Source organism: Convolutriloba macropyga, chromosome 5 (genome assembly GCF_964194025.1).
Source record: "Convolutriloba macropyga chromosome 5, txConMacr16.3, whole genome shotgun sequence".
NCBI lineage: Eukaryota > Metazoa > Xenacoelomorpha > Acoela > Convolutidae > Convolutriloba > Convolutriloba macropyga.
Genome location: NC_134472.1, coordinates 35,545,169 through 35,560,417, shown reverse-complemented (window position 1 = coordinate 35,560,417; position 15,249 = coordinate 35,545,169). Strand labels below are relative to the sequence as shown.

At 36.3% G+C, this 15,249-nt stretch overlaps 2 protein-coding genes across 3 annotated transcripts in view; both read right to left on the bottom strand.

Annotated features, from left to right (window-relative positions):
- Window positions 1-15,249, bottom strand: part of LOC142339355 (uncharacterized) — a 243,356-nt gene that overhangs the window by 35,583 nt on the left and 192,524 nt on the right. The window lies entirely within an intron of this gene.
- The window catches only part of LOC142339354 (ATP-dependent translocase ABCB1-like), a 105,612-nt gene that overhangs the window by 27,288 nt on the left and 63,075 nt on the right, over window positions 1-15,249 (bottom strand). The window contains exons 12-13 of one of the 2 annotated variants that reach the window (XM_075389350.1): window positions 12,014-12,153; window positions 6,453-6,467 (exon numbers count right to left, since the gene is read on the bottom strand). In XM_075389350.1, coding sequence (XP_075245465.1) covers window positions 6,453-6,467; window positions 12,014-12,153 — 155 coding nt within the window. The remainder of the gene's footprint in view (window positions 1-6,452; window positions 6,468-12,013; window positions 12,154-15,249) is intronic. The other variant, XM_075389351.1, reaches the window with a different exon arrangement.

Below are 15,249 nucleotides of genomic sequence, written 5' to 3'. Positions count from 1 at the left end.
GGCTCGAGCGTTCGGGGTAACGGGTGAAATGAGGTGGATTCCTGGGCGAATTGCGGGAATTCCATGAATTTATGTCGGCTAAAGTTTCGGTGAATCTCATACTTAGAGACTAATAAACCGTAAGGCTCTAAGAGAACTACTCAGCGGCTTAATGCTCTCAGGGATTTACCTCTTTATCCCATTTTGGAGGACAGCAATTCAAATAGTCACACAAAAAACTGCCAGACGGACGGTAGTACAAAAAAACAAGCAGGACTACTAAAATTGCTACAAATTTCACTTAGAGCAGTTAACATTATTACAGACCACACATTAACAAAACAAAAGTCAAAAAAGTAAATCAATTCTGCTACCTTCGATATATAAATTTGAGCAAAAATGCAACTAACGCACGCAAAAGCTTCATGAATTTAACAGGGCCCTGAGAACAACGTCAATGCATTTCCAATAAATAATGTAAAATATTCAAAAAAAATGAACGTCGGACGAAATGCATTAAAACTTTTAGTATTATCCTGTCGTTAGTTTTAGGGGAGGTGAGAAAGTTGTCTAAACCAAAATACTTGCCCATCCATCATACATAAATGAGTTCAAAATATCGGTAAAACCTTCACCTATAGATTAGCAGAATTCTAAGAGAACAGTGCAGCATCCTAATACCCTTGAAATTTAACACTTTATCCCGTTTCAGAAGAGGAAATCAAATATATCAATACCACACATAATAACCATCAATCAAAAAGTCACCTAAAAAGCAAAGACCGAGAGACCACAAATACTTGCAAAAACGTTTTTGAGATCAATTAAGAAATTGCTAAAAAACAGCCGAAGTTAAAATAACTTATTATTGTTCAAAAAGTATTCAGTGTTCTCCTGATGAAATGTCGGATGAGAAATACTAGCTGATGAATAACAACTTGTGAAAAATTGCTTTTTATAATTTTTCCAACAATAAAACCAATTGTTACAATGTAACTACAGCAAACCTCAAATGACAGGACAAATTATAAATAGTCAAAATTATTCAACTTAGCCGAAAAATCACCGGACAATAGCCGCCGTTGACCCGCATCTGGATTCAGCTTATAAACTGAAGGCTAATAAGCTTAATATAAATGTCTGCTAGCCATCGCTTTAATGAGCTTTACAACCTGATGCAGTTTGACAATGACCGTGCCTTGTAGGTTTATTACCGTTTCTTTGATTGTGCTCCTCTTACCTTGATCTTATTCACTAAATTGAGTAATTCAATGACAAAAATTATTTGAAATCCATTCAGTTCAAACCGTGAACGAGTAAATCAGAAACCAAACGTAAGAGTCGTGACTTGTAATACGAACAACGTGATCGAACAGTTGCACAAATGTAAAAAACTAGCAGGACAAGAACCCAAATACACCCGAAATAAATGAATTAAAAACATAAACTTCCAGTACCTCAGCAGCTGACCAAATTCATCAGGCAAAAATAGTTGCCAAAATTTAAAACAAAGCATTTAAAGTTTCTTTACTTTTATCAGCTTGTTGAATAGCAAGGTCTTCGTTCACGAATGATAAAAAAGAGCAGAAAATTCGGTCAAAAACCCTGCTTTAAGAGACATTCAAAATAAGATATTAAAAAAGAAATTGAAAGAATCGAGATTCGCAAAGTTTCTCGATAAAATCGGATAAGTTTCTCGATTCGCAAAGATTCTCGATAAAATCGGAACCCGAACTGCAAAACCAAAGTACCACACGCAAGAAAATTTTCATTGATCACTTGAGATAAGAAAAACACGACAAAAAACATTCCAAAAATTTAAAAACCAAACTCTAATCGAATTGTTCAACTTGTTTATACTTTTTTCTTCCTAACCCTTTTCTTCTTGCTAAACTTACATAGCAACTGACTTGCGGGCTAACAAGCGCAAAAGAAAGCAGCTTCACATATAACGGACAAACATTAGAAAGAACTACAAAATCCAAAATTTGGGGGAAAAAAGAGCCATTTATTAAAAGTTGCTGAATTCCATGACGCAGATCAGGAACAATTTTGCAGCAGAAAGAAAGTAATGCCACCTTATTCATACCACCTGAAAGTTATGCATTAACTCATATGAAATTTTTGAAAAAGCCGCTTTGAAAAGGCCTAAAGAGCTTGATATTAATATTCTAAAAACCATTTTGCTATCAATAAAAACTAACCAATAACCCATTGTCAACATCTCAAATATCTATTGCCCCTTAAACGTCCAAAAACTCCAAATATGATAATCATTTTCAGAAAAACTTAAAAACATTTTGAGAAGTAGCTACAAATCGTAATATATCTTTAAAAAACCACTTCTTTCTCCCTAGAAACCATCCAATAACCCATCCCTGAGCCCAGATAAATTTCATTTGGGAAAACACCAAGACGGAAATAAATTGCAAAAGACCTTTACAAACTTTGACAAACTTCAATTAAAGACTAACTAGTGAAAAACGCAAGAATGGCAAACAATCTGAAGAATTGCACCATTTTGGACTCAAAAACTCCCAAAATGACATTTTCAACTTAAATGCAGGCCTCTCAGCAGCTTGCGCACACTAAGAGGCCAGAAAAGATTAATTAGGGACTCCAATTAAACTTAATGCCTACTGGGCGTTACCTTTTTATCTCGTTTTACAATCCAAAGTTATGGGAAAATGTGGCTTAAAAAAGAGCCCCACTAATAACCAAGTCTTGGATTGCAAAAACCGAGCGCAACTAAACAAAATCCGTTGAGAAGCTGGCAGTGGCTGTTAATCAAACTAGCAGTCCCGTTGAAAACAATTGCGATTGTAACGAACTGTCCCAAAAAATTACTTAATATCAACAATTTTCGTAATGTTTTTTAGCTGAAATAATTGACTCACTATAGTTGCTCATAACATTATTCCAGTTAAAATTCTAGTAGAGAAATCCTTCTCACTCCTTTACCAGAACCTTATGTTATAGGAAAATAAAATTTTGACAGCATACATATCTATTAATATTGTCTTTTGGAAAAATGCTACTTGCTTTTGATCAATTATAGTCAAAAACTATTTTTACAACTTTGATAAATCTGCAGCGATCAGAAACACTTTGCATATAGTAAAACTCATTTCAGTTTTTTATTTAAAAAATTGTTACATTGGTAGTCTGATTGCACAAATTCATCCAGTTGCTGAATTTTTCAAAGCAATCTGTACTCTAAATTAAAAACATAGAACCCCGTTTGAGGGAACAGCCACGAAATGGACTTGAGCGCCGTAGAATACAGTTATGAACAGATTTTCTTTGACCTTAAATTAATTAACTTCAAGGTTTACAGCTCAAAAGTATTTTTAATTGAGCTAAGTTTTTTACGATCAAGAACTTTCACACAAATGGCCTAAGAGACTCTTTCCAAAGAGATTGAAAATTATGCCACGCGCACAAAAACTATAAGTGAAAACAGTAAATTTGACTTCAGCTCAAAAAAAATTACTTTTAGCTTTGCTGAATGAACAAATCTAAAAAGCCAGTCAGAGGGAGAATTGATGACACGTGCGAAAAGGCCGTGAGAGGAAAATTGTTCAAAAAAAATCATCTTTGCTGAATATAAAATGGTAAAACGACGGTCAGACGGCAAAACAAAAATCATACAAAAACAAGCGCTAAATTGAAATGCAATCCAACTAATAACATAAAAAAGATTGAATCCTTTACCTGATCAGCAGACTAATAGCACATCACGAGCCGGAAGACAAGACAAAAATAGTCGCAGAAATTCAGATAAATGGCAATTAAAATGCAGATATGTTTGACATCAGGTGTTGAATACCAAGGTTTTCAATCAAGAAGGCAAAATAGCGAGAACAAAAAACTTGGCAACAACTCAGCTGCAAGAGCAAAAGATTTTGTTGACCTCTTGAACTCAAAAATAACAAAAATGATAAAATTTTAATACGAAAAAATCAAAAAATGTTGCTTGTGTAAAACACTTCTGTATAGTTAAGAACTCAAAGCCAAATCCCCAATACAACAAACCTACAGTTTATCAGAAACCTGGTTGATTATTAACTAAAAAATCAAATTACAAAAAAATTTTTAACATTGAAATACAAAAAATATTGCTGAGATTCTTGCAACCCAAATATCCCCAAAACACTTTTTGAGCTACCTGAATATGCCTATTATCCAAAATTTCAACAGTTGGAAAAGGTCGTATTTGCCTAGAGTAGTGAAAAAACTCATTACCAATATATGTACATAAAAAACAGACATGAAAAAAATTAGCTTACAGAAAACCGCTATGAACTGTGACTACCTCCAATTCTTACCCGGAAAAGATTGCTAGAAAATAGCGCCCATTAATTCCCATAACCCAGATTGGGAATGAAAAAGAAATGAAAAATTATTTTTAATTGTTTTTGAATAATCATTTTAAAGTGCGAATTCATTTAATTCGTTTCGCAGTTCGATATACTCGTGTTTCTCAATGAGTATAGCATTAAGCATTAGAGATGATAACTAACAATTATAAGATCAAATTTCAAGAAGCCGGCATCTTAAATTGGGGGTTAAGGGTTTATCCAGTTTCTATTTCTCATTCCAATTTTATTACTCAGTTCATTTTACATTGATCTTCTGATTAAAAGAACTTGGAGCAGAATGGGCGGTGAATAAAACTAGCATAGAAAAGTCAACAATTTTTTATACAAAATGACGAAGAAGAGGCAAAATGAGATAAAACCAAACAACATTTAATTCGAATTTAGAAAAACATAGCCGGCAAATTGCCGCCGTTGACCCGCTTGACGCACATTGTGAATGAAACAGTAAAAGAAAAAAATAAGAGATAGAAATTGACAGAAACTTTTGTAAAAGTCAAATTTTTAGTTGGTGTGCAAACTCTGCATATTCGGTTAGATCCTAAAATTACAGTTAATTCAGCTTTGAAACTGAACGCTATTGAGCATAATACTAATGCCAGCTAGCAATCTCTTTATTGTAAATATCTTTAATGAACTTTGATAACCTAATACAAAATGACCTAAAGACCGGGCTTTATATGCTTATCCTGTTTCTTTTGACCTTTTGATTTTGCTCATTTGACTTTGACCGTATTCACTGCATTGCGTAATTCAATGCGTGAAAAAAAATTAAAATCCATTCAGTTGAAACAGTGAAAGTAGGTCAGAAGTCAAGCGTGAAAATCGTGACTTGTGCAAGACAAAAAACGTGATCAAAAGGTAGAGCGAATTAAAAAAGAGCGCCTAAAAAAAATCCATTGAGAGGCTGACGGCGGCTATTAAACAGGAACACAATTATAGCCGATTAGAACCAAATAAAAGATAATGGGTGTCATTAAAAACAGGAAAACATAGTCGGCAAATTAACGAGAAAAAAGTCGCCGTTGACGCGCTTAATGTTCATGGTGATTTAAACTGCAATTCACAGCTAGAAAGTGTCAAAAAACTTGATTTGAATAGCATTTTCAGTTAGATTTTCAAATTATACTTAACTAGCTTCTAAACTGAAATCTATTAAGCTTAATACTAATGTTACCAAGCAATCGCTCCAAACTTTGATAACCTAATGCTCAATGACGAAAAACGTAATGAAAAGGTAAAGCGAATTTTAAAAAACAGTTCCTAAATTATAGCCTTTGAGAGCCTAAAGGCTGCTATTTAAAATAAAAACGGCAAAATTGCAGGCTCAAAAATTCAAATCGTGACCTGAATGGAATCAAATAGTACACTTTGAATCTAGAACTCCCATCACGTGAGAGGCTACTAAAGCCAGCTTAGGTCCTCTATTGCAGCTTATTGGACCTGGTCTTTACCTTTTATTCTGTTTTGAAAGTTGAAAGTCATCTTAAAAAAAGTGCGAATACGTTTTGCAAAAAAGCCAGAGAACCAATACAATCCAAACTCTTTGGACTGTAAAAAAAACAATGTTACAGCAATATAGGCTTCGTTTAGATTACAGTATTAAGAAGTGAAAAACACCGATAAATTGGTACTTTTTAATGAATTACAAGGAAGCGTTCAAAACGGTGCCTTATTTTTCCCGCATAAAGTTAAAGTTGCTGTGCTTTCACTTAATCGCGCTCACCTCAAATCAAAATCTATACCCCACCAATTATCAAATATAGCTGCATTACAGCTTAACCTTTTCACAAAATCGTCACAGCGAAAACCAACACCAGATAGAACCTTAACTTATATATATTTATCTATTGGCGCGAGAAAAGATATTGATTTCATTATTTCAACATCTCATGCGAATGAGGAAAACTAGCAAATATACAGTGCCAAACAAAGGATCATTGAAAAGGAATCGAATGATTGCTATTAAGTTAGTTTGGGAACGATATAACAGTGCTTTTTATCCCTGATGACCAAAACGGGTGTTTCAAAATATGTATGACTTCCGCCACAGATCTAAGCTATCTATGAACAAGGACTCTCCGCATAACATACCTGCACGCTCAGAAGCTAAAAAGTATTAATTCAACTCATGATTTTACTCCTACTCTGATTAAATTGTTTCGGGTCTTTCCCATTATAGCCCCCAGCTTAGTGTTCAGATAACCTATAGCCCCCTATCATGGTAAATACACTATAAAATGGAGGGGGGTATAATTTCATGGGGGGGGGGGGGGGGGGCATAATGGGAAAGACCCATTATCTCTACTCTGATTAAAAAAGACATCAAAATGCCAGCCTCCTTTTTGTTCAAACTTTGTCTTTTTCAAGGGCATCACATACTAAAACATGCATTATCATTTTAAATCTCTGTGTACAAAATTCACTTGCATAAAATTATTTTCCCTAGAAAATTTTTTAATCAATATGCATATCTTCGTCATTTTACTGCTTTTCTGTGCAGTCGAGAGACACGACCATAACATAATCAAGAGCTTATTATGTTCTAGGAAAATGGTCTCTAATTTATGAACTGAACACAATTCATAAATTTGGAAGATTACAAAAAGTTTCCACAATTTTTTTAAAGAAATTTCAGAATCACAGGCTAAATTGTTCAAGCATAACCAACTAACGTTGGGCGAATTACTCTCAAATGACTGGCTGGCTTCGCAAGAAGCTAGCCTCGGTTTAGCGAGGCTTAGCTTACTTGAAAGGACGGTGAGAGCAGCGAGGAGGGGGTGCAACGGGGGGGGGGGGGGGTTGATGGAAGAGAGTGGGGGCAACAGTGGGGGCGGTGGCGGAGATCTTTGGCTACACAGGGACCGTACGGCCTGAACGATGTTCAGGGGGTGAGGATTGAGGGTGAAGTGAGGGGGGGGGGGGGTTGTAGGAAGGGGGGAGGAGACGGGGGGATCAGCCTCTAAGAACCGCCCTTAACACCATAAGTAAAAGTTTCCGTGAATTGCATACCTGGAGACCAGTGATCTGAAAGGCTCTAAGAGAACCTAATGCCCGCTGGCCGGTACCTGTTTATCCGGCTTTTGTGGACGAAAAGTCAAATGGGTCAAATGAAAAATCGGTCAAGCGAAAAATTGCATAAAAGACCAACAGGACTAATATAATTGCTACAAACTTTGTTCGAGAGCAATAAAAATAACGGATCTATTCTACTTCTAGTAACTGCTTAAACATTTTTTATTGTTGTTCAGATATTCAAAAAGACCAGTTTTCAATAAAAGAATTGAGGGCGTTATTTTATAAATTAGCTAAGGAAGCCCTGCATCCTTTAAAAGTTCTCAAATATTTTTTGTTGAATTTTGCTCAATAGATACAAAAAAGCTGCGCTGTGATTTTCACAAACAAAATAAAATTCTGATTGTAACCGAAGTTTTCAATCATTTTTTTTCAGTGAGTTCACGACCGCTTTTTCATTTAATCCTCGAGTCACACTTGCATGAGTAATCTGAGTTTGACATTATTAAACATGCACTTGCATTCCTTTTAAGTTTGACGACTTTGATTACTACTTAACAACAGTATATTCTACAGATATGTTCAACTAAAGGGAAGATAAAATAAAGAAACAAGATGAACCACTTATTGTTATTAACCCTCGTTTTTATGACCAATTTTTTTTATTATTTCCCTCGGTGGGCAAAATTAAAGCGTACAATTTAATCTCAAAATTTCGCTATCACAGATATCGTTGCTCAGCATTTTGTTATAACAACCGTCTTTTGCAGTTGCAGCTTTTCAAAAAAAAATTCAAAAAGGCAAACAATTCGAAAACATTTACTTATTTTTCATATTTTTCGTAAAAATTTTTTTTTCTCCAATTTATTTGAACAACTCTTCCACTTCTGCTAAAAGTTCAGCAGTACAATTTCCTGAAGACTTAATTAGAGCCAACGCAGAATAATTGAACGCGTGTTTACATTTTGCAAACTTCTGTTACTAACTTTTTCAATGAATTGTTTTGAAGCGAAAAAATTTCTTGCAATTGTTTCAAACTGAAGTTTCAGGTTTCGGGAAAATTTAAGCGCTTTGAAAGATTGAACTAACTGCAATTTTGAGCCATATTTTACCCCAAAAATTATAAGCAAAAACATTACCAATTCAGGGGTGACAACATTCATCAGGAAATAAAGCCTAATTCATCCGACAGAAACATGAACAGTATTGCATTAGTAAACTGGCAACCGTTGCTTTATTTTTCATTGTTGTGATTGCAGCTCTTTTGCAAACACATTATTAGTTTTAGTGTTTATATCTGCTGTTACATTTTTGACGTCTTGAACAGTTCTGCTTTTGAAAACCTTTAATTGGAATTGTTTCTGTTTTAGTTTGCCAACATTTTTGTTGGCACCAATAAGTTTTTGACTTTACATGAATAAATTTTACACAAGCATTCCCAAAACACTGATTTCATTTCTTTGTTCAGGTTTTAAATTTTTTGTTTCTCGGAGGTCGGTCTTAGCTGTTTTAAAAGACAAGCTTCATTCTAATTTATTTAGATTTTGTGTATCAATGAGCACGTTTTTGCTTGTGATAAATCAATTTTATAGACGTAACTAATCAACTTTCGCAGTCTGTCAAAGTGAGTAAGAAAGACAAAGTCGAAGTGGTGAACACTGAAGGAGACAACGGATACCTGGTGTACGTACCCAACACACGCAAGGTTGTGGCAGTTCGAGATGTGATCATCAAGGAGTCCGAAGTGGGCTCAATCCCTGACAACACAGACGCCCGACCTACAAGATGAGGGATCATCGCAACTGGGGATCTGGCAGCCAGATGATGTTATCAAGACGATGACAACAAAGAGGAGCAGGGCACATCTGCAATAAAGGAGGAGTGGCATGACGCAGAGAGCGTGAACACTCAAGAAACGACACTGAGACGAGATGCCTCAGATGTTGAGGAACAAGCACTGGATGAAGAACCTACTGCAACAAGAGGGAGTCTCAGAGACTCTGAGTCACTGGAAGACAGTGAAACGGAGGACCTCGCAGACAGTTGGCTTCTTTGAAGAGGCACTGGAGCAAGCGGACAGGGCAGAGCCCAGACGAGGGACACGAGCAAAGAATATTCCGCAATTTTTTTTGAGAAGTCAGGACCCAACTTGCTGTGCCTAAGGGTAACTATGTGAAACCCAAAACAGTCTACGAAACCAAGCAAGTTGACGAATGGGACCAGTGGTACAGGGCAATGAATGACGAGGTCAAGGCACTCCGAGACAACGAGACTTGGGACCTGGTGAGAGCACCCACAGACAGGGACGTCATACCGGGCAAATGGGTCTACAAAGTGAAATTGGTCAAGTCGACAAATACAAAGCACGCTATGTGGCGAAAGGCTTCAAACAAGTAGGACTGGACTACTTTGAGACTTTTGCGCCTACCTGTAAGCCAGACATTCAGGATTCTACCTCAGCTATCAGTGAAGCAGGGCCGTGTGCTGCACCAATTTGATGTCAAGGCTGCTTTCCTGCACTCACCAATCGAGAAAGAAGTGTACCTGGAACAGCCACAGGAGTTTGTAAAACGCGGATCAGTTGGGGAGAAGTTAGTATGTCGACTAAATAAATCAATTTATGGCTGGAAACAGGCTGCTAACAACTGGTACAAAGAGCTGGCAAACTTCCTACTGAGACAGGGATTCACCAGAAGCAGGAACAATCACTGTTTGTTCGCAAGATCAGAGGAAGAGGATCACACCTTCATCTTGACCTGGGTTGACGACATCATAGTAGCATCAAGAAGTATGACAGTGATCTCCGATGTCAAGAAGGCACTAAAGGCAACATTTCACATGGAAGATAGAGGGAGACTACATTGGTTTCTGGGACTCAGAATCAGACAGGAAGAGGGCAAAGTCACAATCGACCAAGAACGCTACATAGAAATAATGCTTGAGCGGTTTCAAATGGATCAATGCAAACCCTCAAGAACTCCAGCTGATTTGAATTTGAAACTTCAGACAGCACAGAACGGAGACGAATACAGAAGCTTGGTTGGATCACTTCTTTGTCTGGCCGAACAGATGAGGCCAGACATTATGTTCACAGTCACCATTCTGTCCAGGCACATGAACGCACCTACCAATCAACACTGGCTATGCAGAAAACGACTTCTGCGATATCTTCAAGGTTCAAAAGGGTTAAAACTTACTTACACAAAAGAGGCTAGTTATGAGTTAGTGGGGGAAAATGATGCAGACTGGTCTGGAGATGTGAACAACAGAAAATCAACAACGGGCTATTACTTCAAGCTCAACGGACGTGGCGCAGCACTCAGCTGGGGTGTCAAGAAGCAGGTCACAGTTGCTTTTTCTTCATCAGAAGCAGAATATCAGGGCATGGCAGCAGCAGTTCAGGAAGCACTCTACCTGAAACAACTTCTAGAGGATTTTGGCATCCAACAGAAACGTCCAATAGCTATTGGAGAGGACAACCAAAGGTCTATCAGACTTTGCCAAAACCCAGTCATGCACAAATGGAGCAAGCACATCGAGACAAAGTCTCACTTCTTTCGGGACAAGACGGAGGATGGGACTATTTCAATTCATTACGTTCCTACAGACAAAATGGCAGCGGACATCTTCACAAAGTCCTTACCCGTTCCGAAAGTGGAAACGTTCAGAGCAGTTTTGACGGGAACAGACTCTACGCAATCAGCTCAAGTCTGAGTGGGGGTGTTAGAATTTTGATTCGAGTTGAAGACTTAAACTTAGTATTATTAGAAAGTTTAACTTACCAAATTAATCTGACAGAGATAAATTGATTCAAGTCACCAATACTGATATAAATGAATCTTCAAGAAATGGTGCTGTGAATCAAAACTCGGTTCAAACTGATGATTCTATATAACTATTATTAGAGTTAGATTAATTCATGTAAAATCTTCCCAGCATGTATTAAATGATTATGATATCTCCGGAAGTGTGAATGAATTCCATCTATGGTTCCCCTTTGCGACTGATTTGCAGAAGCAAACCATATTGGGTAACCCTTGCGACCCCCACTATAAATCATGGTGCTAAGATTAGCTTTGTATCTTAACTTTTTCACAGTGATAATGGGTATATATACAGCTGATTTTTGAGTCCTTTTTCATCCCCAAAATCAAATCACCATCTTGCTCTAATAATCAGATCTCTCCTGTAAATCTCTAAATTCTACTGTAAAATATCATTCTTGTTATTCTCTCATTTTGAAAAATTAATTTTCCTACTTAGTTAAAAACGCTTTTTATTCCGCTTGCGAAAACCCATAACCCAACACGTGTCATTAACATCAAAGCGCAAAAATTTCGTAAATTTCATAGCTCTAGAGTTAGGCGTAATTATCTATTCCAAACACTTCTGAGCATTATTTCAGCACTTTTGAGCCATATGTAAAAAATGACGCTTCTAACTGCATTATTTTGAATGAAATAATTTTTCAGGAATGCGAAGTTTCTGCTTTAGACTTCGCTATGATATGCTGGGGGGATTGCCTGCTCTCAAGTACGCTAGGGGGAAATTTATGTGACATGCTTAAAATTATGCGAGCCTTTTTTGCCCTTTACAACAGACTTCATGTAGTAACATATTCGACTTCTGAAATAAACTACCTGATTCGTTGAGAGTTTGCGTTTTGACCAAGTTAGCATATAGTCCATTCTTCTTAAGCAACTCATTGTGAGTTCCCATTTCAATCACTTCTCCGTGCTCCATCGCAACTATCAGATCAGCGTCACGAACAGTCGACAACCTGTTCGAAAAATAGCACTAATCTTAATTTAGATTTACGGAACACTCATAACACGTTACGCTTCAAACATACCTGGAAGATTGTCAAAAAATAGCCGCAATTGGTTCCCATTACCTCGATTTGGATCGAAAGAGAATGATTTCATTTAAAAAATTTGATTTAGAGAATACAGGGGGCTAATATCAATACCAATATACATAAGAAATGGTAGGTAAGACTTATTAGAACAAATTTCAAGAAACTTATTAGAACAAATTTCAAAAAGCGGGCATCTAAAACTTTGCTTTAGCGGCTTATCATTTTTCCATTATTGCTTTCGTTTCTCGCTACTGACTTTGTTTATTTTAGATTGCTTTGGTGAGCAACGGCTTTTGAAAGCATTTTGAACAGAAGACAAAATTGAAATTAGCCTACAGAATTAAAACAAAATCAAGCGAAAAAATTTGTTTTGCGAAGTGCAAAACAACAGGACAAGTCCTTAACTACAATCTAGGACCTGACAATCGACAATTATTCAGCAACATCAAACTGTGACAGTCAGCAAAGCACAAAATCTTAAATGCGCAAAAATCAAACAAATCATAAACATAGCCGGAAGTTTGCCGGAAAATAGCCAGTGACCCGCTTGACGCTCAGGGTGATTAAAACACAGAAGCAAATGAAGAGACGAAAATTGGCAGAACTCGTTTCTAGGTGTCAAAATGTGTTTAATAGCCGCCGTCAGCCTCTAAACGGCTATTATTTAGGCGCCCTCCTCTTTTACAATTCAAAGAACTTGAATTGTATTGGGTCGCTGTCTTTTTTTTTAAGATCTGTTTACACATATTCATGATTTTTGAAGCCAAATTGGAGTAGTGATTTTGGTGACACCGAAACAGGAAGTGGAGCGAAAAAGCGAGTGGTTTTGAGGCGTCAAATTGTTTTGCCCTAATTTTAAAAAAAAGAGTGAGAAAACGTTGTTTGAAAAAAAATGGCTTTCTCGCTAGCGGCCTTTTTGTTCACATGCAACAAATTCACTTTGATTTTTACTGTTTTTTTCATTTTTTTGGATCTGACTCTTTTCTAAATGGTTTTCCCCAACCATTCATAGTTCATTCTAGGCCTAGTGTTTTTTTAAACCAAATTTCCATTTCTCGCTAGTGGTCTTTTGTTCATATGCTACATTTCGACATTGATTTTCTGTTGTTTTTTATTTTTTTATCCAATTTTTCTTATAAATGGTTTTCCCAATTCACTCAGTCAGTTCTAGGTCTAGATGTTTCTTTAGTCAATGAATATTCTCTGAATTGTACGTCAGGACTTGTCCTGCTATGTTTATTAATTCGCTTTACATTTGGATCACGTTTTTCGTTTTACATAAGTCACCATTTTCACGTTTTGACTTCTGATTTAATTCACTCACTGTTTCAACTGAATGGATTTTAAATTCTTTTACGCATTCAATTACACAATGTGGTGAACACTGTCAAAGTCAAAAGATCAAAGAGACGGAATAAACCGATAAAGCCCGATCATTAAGTCATTGAGAATTAGGTCATCAAAGCTCATTAGTGTTTGCTAGCTGAAATTGGTATTAAGCTCATTAGCTTTCAGTTTAGAAGCTGAATTAAGCATAGTTTTAGAATCCTACTGAAACTGCACGCCGGATTAGAATACTTTTTGACACTAAAAAAACAGAAAAAAATTCGGTCAATTTATCTCCCCTTTTTTCTTTTTCTGTTTCAATCCATATGTGCATCAAGCGCGTCAAGGGCAGCTATTATCCGGCAATCTGCCGGCTATGTTCTAAATAAAGAGCAGTTTCCGTTAGATTCCAGGATTATACTTAATTCAGCTTCTAAACCGTGGTTTTCATTGCTTTGATCTTTCCAATAAAAGGTTAGATTTTTGTTTACCCTTTTTTTGTTGTCTAGTCCCTTCATCTTAAAAACACCTCTCATTGGTCTTTTAATGCGGCGTAATTATCGTCAATTCACGGCTGCAACCCTTAGCTATCGGTTTCATTGACTTAGGTTTCGTTTATTTTTGAAAGCATTTTCTTTAACTTTTGGTTTCTCATTCACTTATTGTCCCGTTTCTTTTTTCACCTAATTGAACTCGTACTGATGTTTTGTTAGTTCTAAAGTTGCTTGTTATGCAAAGATTAAGAATTTTGTTCTGTAGTTTCATGTTCTTTCTTTCTTCAATTTTTCGATGGAATATTTTTAAGTTCTGCGCATTTTCCATTGTCTGTTGTACACATTTTAAGGACTCATAGTATCAATGTAGTAAGGTTTGGTTTTTATAAAACTTGGTTGTTATTGAATTTTTAAAATGAATCTTGTCGCAAAAAGAATTGATTTATGATTGTTTTTTTATTTCTATTAGTGAATACGGTCAAAGTCAAAAGAGCTCAATCAAAAGATCAAACGAAAAAGGATACGCATAAAAAGCCCGGTCTTTAATTCATATTGTATTACGTTATCAACGTTCATTAGAGGGATTGCTAGCTGGCATTAGTATTAAACCGCTTTCAAACCAAATAGTTCGCTTAAGAAAATTCAAACTTGCTACTGTTAAGTTTGCGGCGCAAAAAAGTTTAAAAGCCAAAAATAGTGTCAGACGACGAAAAAACCAAAAACGCAGCAAAGCTACTCTCAGCTTACAGCTTCGCAGCTATAAAAAGAATACAACCACTAAAGAAGCTCCTAAAACGGCGAAGTCACGAAGATAGTAAATAAAACTCTCACTTACGATTGATATGTTCGCAACTGCCCTCAAACCTAGAGTTAGTTCTTATTACGGTTTAGAAAAACCCAAAATTCTTCGAAAAAGCCCCAAGTGACAACATATTTTGCTCGCTAAGCGAAGATTTTCGCAGCTACTTTTCTCGCTCTCTCTCAAAAATGCGTCATGAAAAGAAAATTTCTATCTCTTCTTCAATCAGACGTTTGACTTAAACACTTAGCTTTCACTAGAGGCACTGCCTTCCGCATCTTTTAATAAAAAGCACTCCAAAAAATTATCGATCAAAAAAACACTCGAAAGAAATCCAGAAACGACTCAAAAACAAAAAAAAACTACAAAAACTAGTACCTATTTAAAAACCATTCATGA